The 21346-nt window shown below is 32.3% G+C and overlaps 1 protein-coding gene across 1 annotated transcript in view; it reads right to left on the bottom strand.

Moving 5' to 3' along the window:
- The window catches only part of LOC103577425 (netrin-1), an 85982-nt gene extending 68421 nt beyond the window's left edge, over nt 1-17561 (bottom strand). Inside the window, exon 1 of the mRNA XM_008558049.2 lies at nt 16026-17561. Within this exon, the coding sequence (XP_008556271.1) occupies nt 16026-17313 (1288 nt within the window). The 5' untranslated portion in view covers nt 17314-17561. The remainder of the gene's footprint in view (nt 1-16025) is intronic.
- Between the last annotated feature and the right edge of the window lie 3785 nt (nt 17562-21346).

Below are 21346 nucleotides of genomic sequence, written 5' to 3'. Positions count from 1 at the left end.
AATAAGTACGAACAGGCAAACACTAATGTAATGTACGATTTAAGAAAGTAAATAAATTCTTATATTCGGGTTTGAATCTTTTTACCAACAAGACAGTAGTAACTGAGATTTAATGTAAGAAAATCGAATCAAGAGTTAACAGAGAAAAGGAAAGGAAATTTAAGTTGAGTTGAGTTGAGTAAAGTAAAAGACAGCGAAGAGTTTTGTTTTATGTATTTTATTCTTGATCGAAACTCTTTACTTAGAGTCTAAAAACCACAATCTTATATCAAAGGTTTTTTTTAAAGTAATGTACATTTTACTAATGTACCATAAGTTAGTTGGCGCGTTTTTTCAAAAATTTCAAAACTCTTAAAGTGTAGAATATTGTCATAAATTTTAGAACCTTCAAAATATTTCGAAAAATTTCAAAAGGAATTTTTTTAATATCTTAGAATTTCTTTTCGAAATTCCAAAATTAAGTTTTGAATAAAATTATAAAATTTGGAGTATGAATGAAAAATCGAAACTACTGTAGTCTGGACTAGAAAAAAATTGCGGAGTGGACCTGAATTTATTTTATCGGAGTAAAATTCAACCCGAAGGGGAATTTATTTTAATAATGAAACTCCGGTTCGGAGTAAAATTCAGTTCGAAATGGAATTTGTATTAATATTAAGAGTCTGGATCGAAGTGATTCGGATTAAAATAAAATCCAGATCACTCCGCTCAAAAAAACTCTTTATTTACTCCGTATTCGGAGTAATTTTTTTCTAAAACTCTGGAACTCCGAGTGACGGAGTGAATTTCGATTCAAATAAAATCCGTAATCACTTCGAATTACTCCCAATTTTTCACAGTGTGGGTTTCACTCTAATATAATAAAAAAAAAAAAAGATTTCAAAAGAACAAAGATATAAAATCAACATCAACTCAAAAAACTTAAAGTGGGGTTGTTTTTACTCGGTGTAATTATTAGAAAAAAACTATAAAAATGAAAATAATAATTATAATAAATGAGAGCAAAATTCAGTAAATACAACCAAGTATTTAAGTCCCCCGAGGGCACTCGTCGGATCTGCTTGATATCACATAAAAAATAAAGCAAGATATAATCCGTGCAAAATATAATCCGGGATTCGGCCTCGCGGCAACTCTTTATTTTATATAAATTATATATTTTTTATTTTTATTAAATTAATTTTTATTTTATTTGTTATTTTATATGCCTGGTACATTCTTTTACCAAGTAATTAATTTATTTTACGCCTATCAAACTCAACTCGCGTCATTCTACCCTACTTATTTATTTGCATTCATCCGTTAAACTCCGAGATGAGGATTAGTATCGGTAAGGCCTGAGTTATGTGTCAAGTTTAATTTCCGTTGATATAAAAATTAGTGATTTCATTCACCGGTTTTGTTTCGACAATTTTTACTTTATTTACTTTTTTTTTCTGTCTCCGACTTTTTTAATCTCTATAAAATATTAATCCGGTCTCATTTATTTTACGGAATAAAATTAAAATACATTTTTTATTTTTTTTTTTCCTAATTTAATTCAACTTTTTTTTTCACATAACACATATTTTATTTTATTTAAAAATGTGTACGTGTATGTACTGCGAGTACACAAGCAACTTTTAACAAAAGTACGCCCGAGGGTAGTAAGCATCAGTACCGGATATTACAACACTTTTATCTCCAATTCAGTTGCAATATCGCCCATGTTTTTTTTTTAATCTCGAAGTCAATATTTTTGCAACGAAATTATAAAACTCAAGGGTACTATTTGTCCAGTAGTAAATAAAAATAACAAATAAATAAAAAGTTATTTCAAAAATTTTCTGTTACCAAATTTCGACAAAATTTCTCAAAAATCCGTATCAAGTAAAATTAAAAAAAAAAAAATTATAAATTCAATAGAAGTTCTAACAAGCGGATAAAAGTGTTAGAAATATTATTTTAAAGCTGTACAAATATTATCAAGCAAATAAAAAAATGTTAGTCTTCAAGTTTTTTTTTCTTTATTTTTTATTTCTTTCGGATAGACGAGCATGGGTGGGCACAAAGGAATAAAAAGTTGATGTCCCAAGTTTTCAGAGGGCTATTGAGATGACAATAGACTCCAGCGGCGTTGGCACCTCTCGCCGACGGGTTCTCCGATGAAAATTGGCTGGGACTATGTCGACACCTTCAATAAGCCCGTGAAAAGCCTCGTGTGTTTGTCCTACCGCTGTCGGATAGTATACAGAAGAAGCTATAGAGCTATAGACTGTAGATAACGGGTAGAATGTAGAATGTGAGAGTTGAGTGTAGATGTTGAGTATATCCACCGAGAATTGGATGAAATACACAACTACTACTACTACTTACTGACATTACTTACAGCTTTACTACTTCAATACGACTGTTAAAACGACGACTGTCATTCAGGGATATTGTTGGCACCAACTATTGGCATCCAACTCGGTTCAAACCATAGGGATCTATACTAAGAACTTATTCAAGTACACTAGTACTATGATTTATACAAAAAACATTTTTAATGCCAATTAAATTTTTTTTTTCATTGAACTTTGAAAACTTCACCTAAATTAGTTTTTTTTTTATGATTCTGAAGGTAGAAGACAATTAACAATTTTCGAATTTTTTTTTTAACGAATCAAATGCAAAAAAAAAAATCTAAAAAAATGCATATGTAGGAAATTGAAAAATCTATAAGTGTAATTTTTTGAAAATTTTTTTTTTTATGATTTATTGCTTATAAAAAAAATTCAAAACTTATGCGACGTCGGCTAACTTGAGTATCGTTTTTTTTTACTTAAATAATTTTTAAACAAAAAAAATTTGATATTGAAATCAAGGGGGTAAAACGGCCATATTCCAAATCAATTTGAAAAAAAACTATGGGGTAAAATGGGTCGTCTCAATATTAATGAAACTCCAAAAAAAAATGATTGAACTGATTTTGAATTAAAAATTTTTGAATGACCCATTTTACCTCTTGTATATTTTATTTTATGAAATTCGCGATTTTAATTTACTGCAGTTTTTTTATACCAGAATTTTGATTAAAAATAACTCGTAATTTATATTTCTCTATACTGCAGCATTTATATATTAAAATATTTGAATTCATTGAAGTATATAATAATAATAATAATAATAATAATTAAACATAAAAAAATATGAATAGGGGTCATGTATATGCCATAAAAAATATAGAGTATTTTTTACATGAATATATAAATATATGTACAGTGTAAGTTTAAATGTTTGAATGCAGAATGATCAATAATTTCCGCGCAGTAATGCCCAATGTTGAAATAATACTTGTGCGGTTGTTAATTTAAGAACTTGAAAAGGTAATTATTTATTGTTGAGACCCGTCAAAGGGGTAAAAAGTAAAAAGTAAGGAGTAGGTAAGTGTGTTGTTATTATAAAGTGTGTATTTATGAATGAATATAAGGAAAGACCGAGAATGGGAAAGACTGAATAATAATAAAAGGAAGAAATAACAAGTTGCACACAAGGCCAGCGGTGGTCCGTCCCTGACGTACCGATAACCACTGCCACGGGTGGTCCCGTCTTGGTACGCACTTTACGTGCCAACACCCACGCATACACGATCCTGTTCTACGCATCCTACGTACTCTACACCGCAAACTGCATACTGTAATACTTGATACTCCATACAACATAGTGTAGGTACTGTTCCTCCGTACTTGCACCACCGGACAATAACACACACTGGACACTGAGTGCTGGACATTAATAGAGACTACGAGCCAAGAGCTGATTCCCGAGTCGATATTATATTATATATGTTTCGAGATAATTATACGGCATTCAAATATTAATTAGCTTCTTCCTTAAATGCTACACGAGCTTGTAGGATAATTACTGTACAAATATTATTTAAATTACGTTTTATTTTATTTTAACTTATTCCGGTTGCAGGGACCGACATTTCTGATGTTTATTTTAAAATCACCAGAACTCTTTGCAATTTTTTTTGTTCACCAGAGTTAAATAGTCGAGTCTTTCTACAAATTTCTCTGGGATTTTTAAATATACAGTCCAAAATATTGTCCTAAAATCTATGGACTTTTTTTATTGATTTAGTAAATTAAAGTCTTGTCACTTATAGCATCATAATTTTTTTATTTGTAAATTACAATTCATAATAATTTTTATTGATGTTTACATAATTATTATCGTACATAATTTGTGCTTAGAAAAAAAAGTCAAAAATCTCATAAAATTCAAATAAAACTGATTGCTTTCTCTAATTGGTTATATTATGAATTTTGATCGAACTAAAAGTGAGAAAACTGCGACAATGCGCCACCTGGCAGAGAATCGAAAACTAAACTTATTTACTTCATTATTAAAATCATGGACTGATATAAATTTCCAGCCGATTAACAATATATTTAAAAAAGCACTAAACATTTCCATGGTAATTGAAATCGATAATGTATAGATAAATATTCATTAAAGTTATTTCTATTTTTATAGGATATATTTATAGACAAAGTAATTTCCAGAGACCGTGAAAGGGTTATACTGTATAAACGTCATAAATGTCTAGACTCTAGCCTATATATTGCAACAAATTGAATGAGTATTAAATGATTTTCACCTGATATTCTCGCTCATAGTTACTATCCATCGCACAGACAGTAATTTCCCGTGATTCTCCGGCTGAGGAAGCAAGCTAAGTCTATATAATATATGTCGAGAGTAAAACGAAGAGAACAAGCAAAACTAAAGTACCAGAGAAGAGTAAAAGAGAAAAATAATACACTTGAGAAATAAGTGCAAGCCTCTACAGCAAAGTCATAGACCTCAGGTCACATGGATGTCTATACCTGTACATATACATATACATCTACATATATATGTATATGTATATTTACTATGTATATGTGTATATGTCAGTAGACGTACCGTGATATCGACTTATTGAACGGAAGTATCGTGTGTAAACTTTCTTCCAACTGACTTCGTCATCAATCTCGCATCGGAACGTTGAAGAGACACTTGGAATAATTTCCACAGCGTGCGTTTATGTAGACGTCTTATTTTACTCGAATCATAGTCTATACTCACGATCAAGCTAAACCATCTTGAGCGATCAAGTGAGTAAACTATCAAAACTCCTGTTATACTCTTAACCCCTATATAAATCTTAAACACAAACAGAAAACTTTAACAAGTGTCGAAGTGATAAAATAAACTATTCTATTGCTAACAAATGTTTTCCGTATGATCATACAGAAATATATATTTTTTTTCTGGGAACAAGATCACTTCCACTTGACTGGTTGCTTCCATTCCCTCCCATCCAATTCATTCCATTCTTAGTTCAATTCAATTCAATCCAATCCAATCCATTCTTCCCTACAGCCCAAACTATCCACACTAAGAGATTTGTTTACAGAATAAAATAAATCTCAACAGCTGGACGCCCATACGCGCAAGACCGATTGCAAATCCTGCTGAATTTAACCCCGAAATAAACCAATTTAAATAATAATAACAGTAGTAACAACAAAAAACGCGGGATATTGAGAATCAGGCGCCGTTGATACTAAATTAAATGAAATGTTATGACAAACTGCAGCGTGCGCGCAACATTCGGATATTTAATATAAATTTTTCTTGGGTCTTGGCTAAAAAAGGTCTTGTGTAAACGGCAACACGAGACCTTTGCGCATGACTAACGACTGGATTGGACTCCCTGGAAGCTTAAACTTAAACTCTTTCCTTGTTCTTATGCTTATTAATTTTTTGTTATATTTATTTATCGTTAATATTCCGCTTTAGGTATCTTATATCCTTAAGGTCGTCTTTTAGTCTCCGAATCCAAAGACCAAAGAGACTTTAGACTTATGTATTATTGGGCTCTCTATCTTTTTTATAGTATAGTGCCGAGTGTCGAGTGTAGTCAAGTCATCGTCTGTTGAAAAAGTAAAAAAACATTTTTTCTTCACCTCCACACAAAAATAACAGTGACAAAATGTATTTGAGCTTAGCTTTGTATATATATATATATATATATATATATATATATATATATATATATGTATATACATATAGTCTTGACATGAATATGGTTTTAAGAAATAATGGATACTCTGACAAGTCATGAGTAAAGATAAAAAATTTTTTAGGCTTGTAATGAGATAAATATTTAAGTTATTAAAAATAATATATGATGTATATATATTTATATGTTTATTTATTGAGATTACAGTAGGTAGTTGAGTACTGTAATATAAGTAATTGGAAAAGATAATAATATCTATTATATGACAAGTGGCTGCAATGTTTCACAGCGACGTCGATCGCGACCACTTGATGCTTGAGTAATTTCACTGAGACAATACATAACATACGGCGTCCCACCTCACCAATTTATTGGACACCCACGAGTCTGCTCGTCGACCTCCCGCAGGATGCACGGCTACAACGCGTGCCCAGTGAGGTACCGGTGGGTTGAAGTCAAAACGAAAGACATAAAGCAAAAAAATTTATAAAAAGACGAACAAGCATCGGAAATTGAACGAGCTTACTTTCGTGATGTTTTATTTTAAAAACACGGACAATAACAAATGTCATCATTTTTCAAAATGAAGATAAGACGGACTTATTATAAATTTTATTAAAGGCCCGCGGGTTAAATTTGGATTTAATTAATTAAATAATGAAATTTAAATCAGCAGACAACAAACATGGGAAATAAAATTAAGCAAGTATGACATTAACATTAAAGTAATTACCTAAAAGTTTGTGTTGAAATGGTTGAGAAAGTTGTTTGATGAAAATTTATTACAGACAACAGCACATCACCTGTAAACTTACACGAGGTTTATAATTGTACTACGAACTTTTTGATTATTCAAATAAATCCACTCACTCGGATTTAAATAAATAACAAATATACATATATATATATATATATTTATATTTATAATAAAGTTTTGATCAACGTCTTAATCGTTTAAGTCGGCGGTCTAACCGCAATTTTGGGTCTCCAAATTTGTATGAAAGTACTTTTGTACTATATATATGTATGTATGTATGTATGTATGTATGTATGTATGTATGTATGTATGTATGTATGTATGTATGTATGTATGTATATATATATTTATAGCAGACTGACTAAAACAAAGACATCAAGACTAGACAGAGGTAAAGTGAGTTGAGAAGAGCGTGAGGATAAGCATTGTAGCGCATCAAGGAAGTACGCGACATCCGACCTCACCGACGAAACTCCATCCCTTGCACTAGCGCTCTATATATTTTATATAATCTATACATATACTTAAAGTTGGTATCAGAGGAATGGAGACAGAAAGAGCAGACGGAGGAGTAGCTGGATTCTGCCACCATGAGGATTCAAGACTCATGCTACGAGATATATAACTCGACTGTGTACTACGTCGGCGAAAACTATCCAAGTCCTGGGTAAAAGCGGTCTGCCACCGTTCCGCGTCGCTAGTTATTTCCTCCGTGGAGTTGCTGCTGCTGCTGCTCAAGTTTCAAGACTCAATTCCCGGAGCCTAATACTGAACTAACTTTCCGATCGTCTTATCTGTTTTGTTGCTTATATCTATTTGCTTTTCAAAAGCTACCTGAGACTACTCAATTGATCATTTTAATCGCTTTATACTCACCTACTTGATTCTATTTATCACCACCCAAATTGATGTCATGTTATTATTTTTGAGTAATCGCTTTTAATTAAAGTTGATAATCACTTTGTTGCCACTGATTAATTTATTTTTTATTATCAATACATTGACTTTTTTTTATCTCAATTAATACAGACGAAAAAATTGCTGTCATTAAAAGAATTACAAAAATGACAGACGTAATTTTTTTTTTAATTGAGGTATTTAAATTTTTTGAATTCATTTTGCAGCTCAAAAATGTTTTTTTAAATAACTAATTATTTTACAAGAAAAAAAAAACACTCATAATTTTGAAATTTCATTTTTTGACGTTTCCTGAAACTTTACTTGAATTAAAAAATATCATAAATTAATTATTTACATTTTTACTAAAAAAAATCCTCATTAATTGGCTTGAAAATATAAAACTCTATTAATTATTTCCATACTAAATGAATAATTAATTAACAAACTAATTAACGAGTGAAAAAAAATAAAAATGAAATTTTCCAAAGTTTTAATAGATAATTGATTTTATTTTTCTCTTCATTATTATCTCCTCACCCCCAATCGATAATAAATGACACTCACGGTCCATTAAGCAGTCAGAGACTAAACTTTACTAAACTCAACTTTTTTTTCACGTTCTTTAAACTTCTCGACCATCTTACTAGTTTTTTAACTTTGTTTTTATTTTATTTTTATATCAACCTCCTTATTTTCCTCTTTACTTATTTTCTCACTGTCTCGCCACCGTCTCAACATTATACATATATATATATATATATATATATATGACCCATTCGTACAACCAACTTCTTCAATATCTATATATCCTCACAAAGTAAGTACGTACAAATCTTTTCAGCATTTATCAGTTTTCCATTTTCGTCCTGCCAGCCAATACAACCCGGCAACCAACCAGCCAACTTCTTTTACTTTTACTACTACCTCTTCATACATATCTATATATTATATATTATATTACTATATTTGAAACCCACTAAACTTAACTTACTCTCATTTAACTTGAGCTAAGAATAAAGACAGCTCATATCCAACAGCTAAAAAAAAATTTGTCATAAAAGTAAAATAAGAAAAAAAAAGAAAATTATATTCAAATCTTAGATTACTAAAGTTAGCAACTACGTACATTATCAAGTTCAATAGAATAAAAATTTTATTTAAATAAAAGCAAAAGGACCTCATGCATTTTATTCTGCAATAAGGAACTGAGCAGCGATGGAGCAAATTTAATAAAGGAAAATAAAAAAAAACGGTAGATGGAGAGATGAAGAGATAGCGAGGACGATGACGAGACAAGAGTATAAAATAATAAAAATAAATATAAACAAGAGCATAAGGATAGATGTTATGAGATGTAGGAAAATAAAGTTATAGCACATCTCTCGACGAGGCTTTATCTTAACTTTCAGCCATTCCGAGGCCATTCAAAGAGTAACCCAATTAGCAAGCAGACGCGCGAAGAAAGAAAACGTTTACTTGGATACCACCGTGATCTTTAGTCTTAAGGCCTTTAGTCTGCGAAAGGTTTTTATTCAAATTTCCATTTTTGCTAAACGAGGATTATGTCGACTGGGAGGCGTCTCATCTTGTGGTTCAGTGACGATTTTATAGTCAGCAAGACCGAGACCGATTTGCCTCGCTTTTACCATCGTGCCAGTAAACTCATGGTCGTTATACACGGAAAGGTTTTCTGTTTAAACTCTCCCACGAGACGCTTTTATCTTATTTTCTGACGATAATATTACATACCCTCTTATTCGTTCACTGGCGTAATGTTTTTTTTTTTTTTTTTTGTAAATTTTTTCAACCGAAACGAAATTAAATTGTTGCACCACAGTCAAATATTGTATGAATCATAATAATAGTGAAGAATTTTTTTATTAGTGGAGCTGGTGAAAATTGTTGGAGTAAAAAGTGATTTTTTGAAATAATAAAATTTTTTAAATTTAAAATTAGCGGGGTTTAAATTTAATAAATGTCAAAATGAATCGTTTTATTTTACGAAAAAAAAAAAAAAACAAAAAATTGAAATTACTTTCGAAGAAATGAAATAATTAAAATAATAAAAAAACTGACAATTTATTTATCTGAAGGAAAAATTGTTATTCTATGCAAGCGTGAATGGAATCGGAATGTCGAGTGTCCTTATAGATATATAGAGACAGTGATCTATTGAGATGCGAAGGATGACGCGAGATGATGATCAGAATGGACGGAATCAAAGGGAGTAAAAGAGGCCAGGAAAAGTACCGTATGCAAGAAAGCAACGGAGACAGGGCTACGCAGAAGAATACAAAGAATGAAAATAAAAATAAATATCAAACATATATATGTACTGTATACTGTATACTATACATACAATACATACATATAATATAAGAATATAAAAATGAAAGGAAGAAATGCTTAAAGCAAGAAGTGTTGCAGTTAGTAGCATGGAAAAGGCAAAAGCTACTTCCATGGTGTTTATTCTTTAAAGGCGATTGTGAATTCCCAACGAATGCCATTTATGGTGATCCCCAACTCAGCCTCTATTTTCAAACTGGTTTCAAATGTTTTATATTAACTATTTATTATTATTATTACTATTAATATTATTATTGTTATTATTTTCAAATAACATTTAAAAAATTAGTATAAAAAAATCAAAATTCTGACCAAACTATTACATATATGACAAAAACACACATGAACAATTTTGTAGCTACTTAAATTCTCTACAAAAAAGGTCTTACGAGATTTTCACGTACGTCTAATTATTTCGACGAAATTGTAACTTGAACTCAGAAACTAAATTTGAATTATTTTTAAATAAATTGGCTCTTTATCTATTTTCAAAATAACTTCAAAACTATCAGAGATACGTTAATAGACTTTTAGACCTTTTTTATAGAAAATTAAATTTCCTAAAATTTTTGCTTTAAACATTTTTCTCTAAAATCTATAGTTTCACTGGAAATTCTATTTCAAAGATTAAAAAAAAATTCAATTTGATAAGTATACGTTATTATTATTATTGCATTAAAAATATTGAAAATAAAAAATGATTATTATGAATGTGATAAAAAAAAAAAAAAATATTGAATTACATCTGCGGTGGGTAGTACCGAGAAAATGTTGATTATATTAGTGCAGTGTACTCGTGTATTTTAAAGTTAAGAGTATTATGTACTCTATAGCACAGCATGTAGTTTGGCTGGCGAGAGGAAAACGTACGGAGACCGCGGAAGCACCTGCGCCGCCAACATCCCGAGTCGCGATAAAACGAGACCGCGAACATGAACCCGAGCGTAAGAAAGAGACAGAGTAAGAGTTGAGGATGAAACGGGTCCTCGGGCGACGTTCCAACGTGCCCTCATACGCACTCTTTTTATTTTTTTATCTTTCTTTTTTTCTGCTCGCAATTTCTCCACTTCCATTCGTACTCTACTCATATAAATGCACTTACGTATGGTACATACGTACAAACATTTAGCACAAGAGCTTACACTGTAGCTCCGAGTCTTCATGCATCAACATTACACAGATATATAAGTCGGGTGAGTTGAGAAAAGACGTGCGTGCTCGAGACAGACTACGGCAGACCGCGTGGCAGCCACGGGTTTCGCGATTTATTTATACGCGAACGCGTGACTTGTGAAGAGTCGTATAAAAGAGTAAGTGGTTTTAAACTCGCCGCGCTATTCGGCAAACCAATGCGTCAGCTTGCTTACATGCATTTATTATATGTTGCCTTATTTTTTATTTTTCATTCTCTCGTAAGTTTTAATTCAATTTCATTATTTTTTTTCTTCACGCTAATAAATATAAATATTTTATTCTATTGTCGATTTATGAATTAAAACCGTAAATAAAATATATGGCTTTTTTTTTATTTATTTAAAATTTTTAAATTATGACAGGACGTGTTAAGTACAAAAATACCGGCTAGAGGGGATAGAGGATGTGAATGTATAAAATAAAAATATATGAATAAGAAAAAAGTTAAGAATGAAGAGGGAAAGGGAGAGAAGAATACAGAAGAAAGATAAAGGTAAAGTGGATGAACAGAGGGCAATCTCGGAAGATGCATGATGCATGCGTTCGACACACGCTCAGACTCTGTTCAGGTTTGCATTCACGCGGATCTTTGTGGTATTATGCCCGAAGAAAAATTAAAGACAGTAGTGGCTGGCAGAAAAATTTAAATAAAAGACTGGTCAAGGTGATTCTTTTCGGGTACTAAATATTTTTTAACACATTATCATTGTTTTCAACACGTAACTGACGTGAATGCAGGCTAGTTATGGATCTGGTATAGAATTATACTCAAAATAACAGGCTGGCAACAAAAACTTAGCGCCTCAGCTCTTCTTAAAGCAAACTTTTATATATATATTTATTTTTTTTGTTTTTTAAAATTTTTTTGAATTTTATTTTGTGGCTAACAGGTTCCCTGCATGTGCGTTCGACACGAAACGCGGCGTGTCCCGCTGCGCGTGTATAATTACTTAATTAAAAACCTCGGTCGTGATTCGTTTTCCGAACAGAAGTGGGTCTGAGATCTTGAAAAGCAGCTAAAAATAATATTAATAAAATGCTGGATGATATGAAAAAGAATAAGTCAGTCGAAAAAAAGGCTCTTATTATTATTATTATTATTATTTTTTTTTTTTTTTTTTTCATATTCCATTTTGATTATCGTAGACTGAAGATAGTTCGCGGTCGAGCTCGAATCACATTAAATACGGTCTGGTCATTTCTTTAGTTGATTTAGTTATTTGTTAAAAAATTCGCGGAATTACTTGGATGAGAGATTGGGATCGAGAGTGAGGATCAAGATCAAGAGGTCGAGGCTGACAGTGAGACTGAAGGTGGAAGAGAGAGGAATTTTTATTATGTAACAAGGGGGTTGTTTTCCTGATCCAGATGTTTGCAAAGATGAGAAAGCTACTTGGCACAGAAGAACAGAGTTTGGCTTTCGACGAGCTGATAAATTTCATGAGGACGAGTCGGAAGAAAATACGATAAGTGCTTGTCGACGAGAGATCCAAGTCTCCAGTGTTCGAGTGTCTCGACAATCGAACTCCAATGGGAATCTTCAAGATATTTATTGTACATACATACATATATATATATATATATATGGTGAGAAGGGTGGATATTTTCTTATTCTCGCCCTCTCTTTTTCACTCACGTTGTTCGTATCTATATATTTTATTTTATATACATATATGTGTATACCTCTGTATATATATATTTATGAAGGTATAGGATTGTGAATTCCAAGGAAGGATTGCGGATCCACCCGGCTACTTGATAGCATCACCGGATTCCAGAGAAATCGAGCAATCGATCCTTGAGAATTCAACTGGACTATGAAATTTTTTTTCTCTATTTTTTAACCGTTTTTTTTTAAGAATTTATTTTTAAACAAAATAAAAATTCAATAGATATATCTTCTAAATTTTTTAAAAATATTTTCTCTTAAAAAAAAAAAAAAGAGATTATTGAATACCGAGATGGGGAAGTAAAATATTCAAAATTTTTTAAACTAAATCGTATATAATAACAGATATCAGCAAAAAGTGGGTATTATAGGGGAAAGGCTGTACACATTATCAGCACAGGGGATAGAGAAAACCGGTGACGCCCGAGTTGCAAGAAGTATCCAATTTAAAATGTAAATTACGGAATATTTGGCGCTTAGTCAGGCGACGAAACGCGAATGAAATATCCGCGAAATTAAAATGTAATTTAATTCGTCGAGACGCGCGTTTCTCGCTTGCCTTCACGAGCTTCATCGTTTCCGCTTATACTTTTTATTATTAAACCAAAAAAATAATCCACATATATATTTATATATATAAAGAAATTTTTTTATACACATGGTTAGATAACGCATTGGAATGTAATAAACGATATAGGATTTATAAAGTGAAATTATTTTCAACGCATCAATTTAAATCAATTGGAAAATTGATTCTCGTTAAACGTCAATAATTTAACCGGTTATATATCTATACATACGTTTGATTTAATATTGACATTTATACGTTAGCATGTCGTGTTAATCGACACATTAGAGTAAAAATAAAAAAAGAAGACAACGATCCGGAAATGGTTTGAACCCTCGACGTTTAATTCACTTTAACGTCAATGTGTCGTTATGACCGGTCTTTTGTGAATCCAAAAAGCCGGACAGCCGGTGGTAAAATCTCTACTCTCTGTTCGATTTCACACATACACATATACATATATATACATTCAAACAAATATAGACTGCGTTATGGTACGTTACCAATAGTGCCTACAGCAAATGCCTCAATACCAATAGCAAATTGATGCTGCTGGAAAAACGGCCACTTTTCCTCCGATCAATTCGAAAACTACAGGCCATTCATGGACGCCAGGTAGAAAAATATTTCCATTCACTATACTTATATATATATGTATGTATGATCGAGAGGGATTTATTCTAAATGATACACGTTCCTATTGCTTTGATTCAGAAAAAAAAAAATTTCGAGAGGTCAGCTGTGTCAACTATTTCAATCACAATGCACTCGGTTCATTATTTGTACTTATATATATTTTTTTTGAGTTCAATATTAGAGAAATATTTATTTCCATAGTAAAAAAAGTTATTTTGAAGAAAACATTTTGAAAAAATATATAATTGAAGTGTCTAATGAATTAACGAAAGTAATTAAAGTTTAAGTAAATGGGGAAAGTTTTGGTTGACGCATAAAAATAAAATAAAAGTTTATCAGCTTCTGTTTTTGCCTCCTGCTTCCGCTGTTGTTTTTTTGCAGATGCACTTGTAGAGGTTTGCAGGCTGTTTATCGATTTGAAGCGATTGAGAGGGTGGTTTTAGCTTTACCCTAGTCGAGTACACCAGCCGAGGCTTTTGATTTCGGAGAGATGCGGCTTCGGGATACCTTCGCGCCGTACACGGTTCGCCGCGTCGAATTAAGGATACGCGAGGGGGCGTACGAGACGTTTTGATACGAGATACGAGGGTTGGGAATTAAGTACGTCGAGCTGAATCGTAAAGATTCTAGTGAGAATTTTATGTCCGTAATGTACTGTGTTTGCTAAATCACAACTCTTTAAAATAATATGTCCCGTCAAAAAACAAATTATAGTTTAGTTCTCAAAAGCCTCAATTCCTTTGATATTTTATTTGCCGCTCAAAAAGTAACTCTACTTCAGTACTCAAAATCCTCAATGAGAACTATGAGATCTATGACCTTAAAATCTTCAACGAATGGAAAGTTATGCTTCGTACTTTTAAAAATTTTCGGGAGAAAAGGGAGGGGTAAGAATACGTCGAATGACTTTCGAGGTTCAAATGTGAATAAAATAATTCCTATATGTTTTGAGTCTTTCGAGGCTCTAATTTCGATGATGTTACTCTCGTTAAGTTCTCAAAGTGGTAGAATGGGTCATAACTACTACTTTGAAGACTAAACTAAGATAACTTTACTGTTGTCACTCTTAAAATTCTAAATCGATCCTCAAAAACCTCATTGAGAACTTTGAGACAAATCCAATTAGTTTTTTGACTCGGGTAGACTTGTCATTAGACCGATATTAGACATCTAATGTACACGTACTCTGTTGGAAATAATAATGGAATTGAATAAAAAAGTTTAATTAAGCATTTAAGAGGCAGAGGAGTAAAATAAGTAAGCTATCAGACACGTCTCGATCAGTTGTCTTGTCTGAAGGGATCAATTATCTTTCACTACGCTTACAAAGCCAGCTCTTAGCTTATATTAACATCATCTTTCTTTCCTGCATCAGTATTATACGGTATATATATTATATGTGGTGTTATCACGATAAAGAGGTCAAGATCGTCATCGTGTGATGCCAAAAGCCACTTTACTTAATAGTCTTCATTATTTTATACATCACCCATATCTACTTCATATCATTCTCCTTTTTTATAACTTTATTACGTCAGCGATTTTTCTATTAATGTTCTTCACTACACTCTAAATTAATTGCTTTCTCTCACATTAATTTATAAATATTTTTTAAATTAATTATCTCTGATATTTATTTATTAATATGCAGACTTGACAGCAATTAAATATGAGGGAAAAATTCTTCATATTTTTTTTTTTTTTTTTTTCAAAAATATGATGAACAAATTTTCGGGCTTCAACTCTGAGGAATTCTACGGTAAAATAGGGGGAGGGGGTAATTTTGTTAAAATTTAAAAAAAATCTATAATTTAAAATTTCTCCCTTGAAATTTTTTTTCCTACCAAAGTTCAAATATCCAGAGAGAACTTTCGTTCGATCTCACCTGCTAGCAAGTAAATAAAGCTAAAAAAATTACCTTGACATTCATTAGCATCTTTAGCGGTAGCTCTGGCCCATGGTCGATCGAAATGAAAAGGTTTACATCTCTCACAATCTCTACCAGCAGTATTATGTTTACATTCACAAGCAACCTCACCATCTTTACCCATAGAACAACGAGATGCATGTCCATTACACTTGCACCTGCCGCCAACGGCCAAGTCTGAAACGGCGTAGTGATGAGCCAGCGCAGTTCCACTGGTCGCCATAACAATAGTAGTGGGCGATATGTCCGGCTGGAAATTCATCTCCTCGATATCCAAAGCGTCATTTGAGTGCATTTCCTGTGCCTGGGGTGACAGGACCTGGTGGACCGACGGCAGGACCGTGACATGAGGATCAACTCCTCCATGCAGCAAATTATTCTTATGGTTCTTGAGCTTCTCCTCCCTTTCGCGCTCCCGCTTGGTCAGTTCCTCGATCCCCAGATCCTCTGCACTGAGCTCCGGTTGGGGAATATGGAGCCGGTTAAAAATAACCCGAATGTCCGTAGCAGTGACCCAGTCCTGAAGCACCGGAGAGTTATCAAAGTCCGCGGCGGACGGTCGGCCTTCCAAAGTACTGAAGGCGATTCTACCAGCGGGTCCCAGTCCATCGCCCCCAGTAAATCTGTGGCTGTCAGTACAACGTGCTTCCTGTTCATTAGCTTTGGTTATCGTCGCACGATTTGGTCTCCCGTAAACTTTACGACACTGGGATGAGTAAAACTGAAACGGTTGCCATGTTTTACCATAATCAGTTGACTTATAAATAGCTATTGAGTCTGGCTTGGCAGCCTTTGGACAAAACTGTAAGCTAACGTACGTCAATTCATACTTTTTACCCAGTGAAAGGGTGAGAGTGACGTTGTCTGGTGGGGCATTGAAGCTCTGAGAGGAAACCAAGGGCTCGCTGCGCCAGCAGGTGACGTTATTTGGATTATTTAAATCTGTAAGGTGACTCGCGGGAAAACGCCGCCGCGGTGTTGTGTCATCGCAGACGTGACATTGACCCACTCCTGTGACACCCGTATGGGGTTCCTGGACATCGCAGTAACGTGTCGGTCCACCGGTACCGCATGTCGATGACGCCTCGACAACGCGACCGAATGCCGCGTTTACAAAGTCGGGGATGCAACGTCGCGGACGATCTTCGTCGTAACAGGGGTCTGAGGGGATCGCTTGGCTCGAGTACATTTTTGCGTAAATTTCACTACCACATTTAACATAATTTATACAAATCAACACCACTATTGTCTGAAAAATCGTCCATTTAATTGCCGCCATTATTGATTTTCAAAATTTTAAATTCAAAGTTTTTTTAAATTTCACAATAACTTTTTTTACTTTATTCAATTTTTCATTTTTTTACTGAAAGATTTACCAGAAAATTTGTCATATATTTTTATATTTGTTGGGGTAAAAAGTTTTTTATTTAGGAATCATTTTTTGGAGCGAGATATTTTGAATTTAAAAGCGCGAAGATTCAGTAGATCAGGACTTTGATAGCCGGACACTAAATACACACGATTCTGGTGGCGGCTCGCCGCTAACTGAGCGTGATCACACGACGTACGAGTAGTCAAAGTCCCTCCCTGAAAGCTCAACTCCCCTACCGTGGTCCTCGGCCAATCGTACTTGCCTCCAAACTAACCACCTCCCCACCTGCCGATATTATTCCGAGTACGCTTCGCGATCAGAGAACGCTACACTGAGAATCACGAGGGATGCTGCGCGCGCTTTCAGATTACAAATTATTTTTTTAAATATTTTTTTATTTGTTTAATCCTGCGGCCCATTACCGAAAATAATCCTTATCATTTACGACCCGTGAAAATTATTTAGGGATGAAAATCAACTACACAACAGTACAAATAATTATTTTCAAAAAATTATAATTACATTTATTATGTAATTTAAAATTTTTAATGAGGGATGAAAACTAATTGCTGATAAACAGAAAAATTTTTTCCAACAAAATTAATTTTTTAAAAATTTTTTAGTAATTTTTTATCGATACTTTGGACTTCAGTAAGAAGTAAAAATTTTTATTAATTAAATTTAAATAATTACTATTTATAAATTCATTTATTTTTAATTAATGTCAAGTCTTTCCTAATTAAAAATTAACTCCACACTTTTATAGAATGAATATCATTAATGAAATTATGTATAAAAATTACCATAATTCTTAATTAACTACAAAACTCATTAAATTGAATAATTAAGATAAATTATGAAAACAGACATTTTCACGTAATATTTAAAGGCGTTAGGTAAATAATTGCTGTACAAGTGTATGATAGCTCAGGATAAGGTTAAAAAAAAAAGTATCATAAGAAATAAAAATTATAATACAATACAATAGAAAGGTCTTTGTAACGTAAAGATAAATGCGCATTAAAGTAAACGCCCACAATACACACGCGAACTCAATACCGAGAGTTATATTTGAGAGTGTGATGCCAAAAGCAAAAACTAAAAAGCCTAAAGCCTACTTGTCGAATGACGCCTTACGTGAGAGCTAAGAGTAGTCGCCGTTTCGTTACGGACAAGGGATATATTCATGTATATATATATATATTTATGGGTAGACACTTATTTAGTAGGATTATTGCAAGGCGTTTGTATAGCAAGAGCCTGTTTCTACAGAAAATTGGCAGGCGGAGATGGCTTGTGTTGTGGAACATCATAAGGCTACTTTAGCCTGGTTTAGCCGCTTGAGATCTTTGGCTACACTTGGCTATACTGCTCTCATCTGTGCTATACTACGTCTGTTGTTGGTTGTTGGATACATGGAGGCACGTAAACGAGATACTGAACTGTACGAAAGGGGAGAGATTGAGAGGACTAACAAGAATAAGACAGGATCCTCGTTTGGTTAAGTATAGTGGATGGTATTTAAAAATAATAATAAAGAATATCTTATTCTTATTTTTACTCTTGTTCGTTGAGGAGAAATTTTTAAAAATGAATCTCAAAAATATTTATCGCAACGTATTTTTTTGAGAATGAATTTATTGATTTATTGGCGCCTGATGTTTAAATGATAAGTGAAAGGTTCGTGGTGATTGATGTTTAGACACTGATACTAACGTGATTTAATATGTTTTTATTTTATTGAACGAAAATATATATATATATTTAAATTAGCACACTCGTGACGGGTCGATAAAATTTTAATTAATTCGTGTCAAAATTTTACGATGCTAAATTAATGGGGATAATTTAAATAAATAATTCTAAATGTCAGGGGTAATAAAATTTAGTATTGTACTTTTGATGATTTTTATTATTTGTTACTACTAAAAATTTATTTTCAATACTTATGACATTGATATTTAATTTTATTATTTATAATGAAATTTATTTTGAACCTAATTTCGATGATCAAAATTTTTTCGACGATAATTTTTTCCGTTTAATTTTAGATTTCCGCAATTATTTTTGTAATTTTTTTTCTTAACATTTTTATACTGTCAAATTTTTGTTTCAAATATTTTAAAAAAATTAAAAATGGTCATAAAATCTTATAGTTGTAAAGTTGAATTTAAAACAGAAAAATATGAAATAATGTTTACTGCGAACTATTTAATTATTGACATAAAAAAAAAATGACTCCGTAGAAAGTTTTATTTTCAACGCAAGTATAAGCATGTAAATAATTTCTAAGGTCACATAAATAATTGAATGACTGCTACTGCGTTTTCATACTTTTCGTTACTCTGTTTTTCCTAAAGCAGTGAATTTTTTTTATTAAAGTGACAATATAAAAAATTAATATTTTAAAATTTAAAAAAAACACAGTAAGAAATTTTCTGAATGCAAACTGAAATATGCAACCGTTTTAAAAAACTTTTCAATCATAAATCATTTTTTAATAAAAAACAATACAAACACAGGCGCCGGCGGCAAATTTTGATTACTTATGAATCGGTCCTTCAGATTTGGGATAAAGATTAATGTCTTCTATATATATACAATAATGTTACGTTTTGTTTTATATGTAAAAATATTAAGACCGGAAGTGAATTAGTATAAATGAATAGCGATAAAATTATAATAATAATGATAATAAAGGAATTCCTGCGGAAGAGGGCTATGAGAGAATAAAGGAATGGAAGTAAAGGCTATAAAGGCATCGTGAATATTAAACTCAAAGAGCGGTCACTGGGCGCTTTGATTGGAGTTGAAAAGTTTATAATACCCGTAACCAGTTAATCCTGAAGTTGGAAACGCTATCACGCTCCTGGACCGTGCTCGAGGCGAATTCACTCAGATTACATTAATTCGATAAATGGATGCTACAAGTTGAGTCGCGAGAACGCCGATAAGTTTATGTGATGTCTTAAATCACCACTTCAAAGTCTCCTTCATCAACACCTTCAATTTTTTTTTTTATTTTTATTTTCCTCGTTTAGTTTCGTCGGAAGTTTCGGAGTAAGAAATGCTCCCGGTCTTAAGGTAACTGACCCCTTATATTTATTTACTTTTTTTCCTCGAAACTTGGGTACTTGATGCAACGAAATTTTTCTGTAACTCAGTCAAGTCACTACTTTTTTAACTCACGTTCTTAATATTTATCATCATATTTTTTTAACTCGAGGGCTGTTTGAAGAGCAGGCGAGAGAATTGTGTTGAATACAACTTTTTAAATGCCAGTAGGTTAAAGTAATAAACGGACTACAGACATTCAGTTCCTACCTGTGTATTTTCAATGCCACAATTGCGTGTTACGTTCCTAGAAAAACTCTTATCGAAAAGTTTATATATAATAAGATAATAAAATAATAAAAACATGTTTTTATATTCAAATTCTTCGAAAGATTTACGTCTTTATATTATTGTGTTCTCCACGGTTGCTTATTTTTTACTCTTTTTGTTGTTTTTCTACATATTTTTATTTTCGTTTTAAAAAATTCCAATCTATAGATTCTGTTGTCAACACAATCTTGAAAAAATTTCAGAATCGATTCTATAATTTCTCACTAAAATATAAATCCAATCTAACTTGGAAAAAATTTGGAATAGACATGGAATTAAATGCATCCGAATCTTTGGAATTTTAATAATGAACAAAAACAACTCAGTTCCATGTCATTTTGTGCGAAATTTCCTGTAGAACTAGATTTTGAAATTGTAGGAATTTATTAGACAGAAATTCCGGTATTCCCAAGGAAAGGCCTAGAATAAACTGTAAAAAATTTTTGGATACGGTGTAGGTAAATGTCTTAGTGTGAAAATTACACCAAATTCGGTGTTAAATTTAGGCGGTGTGAATTTAAAATTTTTACACCGCCAAATTTATAATTCATGATAA

This window comes from Microplitis demolitor, chromosome 4 (genome assembly GCF_026212275.2).
Source record: "Microplitis demolitor isolate Queensland-Clemson2020A chromosome 4, iyMicDemo2.1a, whole genome shotgun sequence".
Lineage (NCBI taxonomy): Eukaryota > Metazoa > Arthropoda > Insecta > Hymenoptera > Braconidae > Microplitis > Microplitis demolitor.
This window is presented reverse-complemented; position numbering and strand designations above follow the sequence as displayed.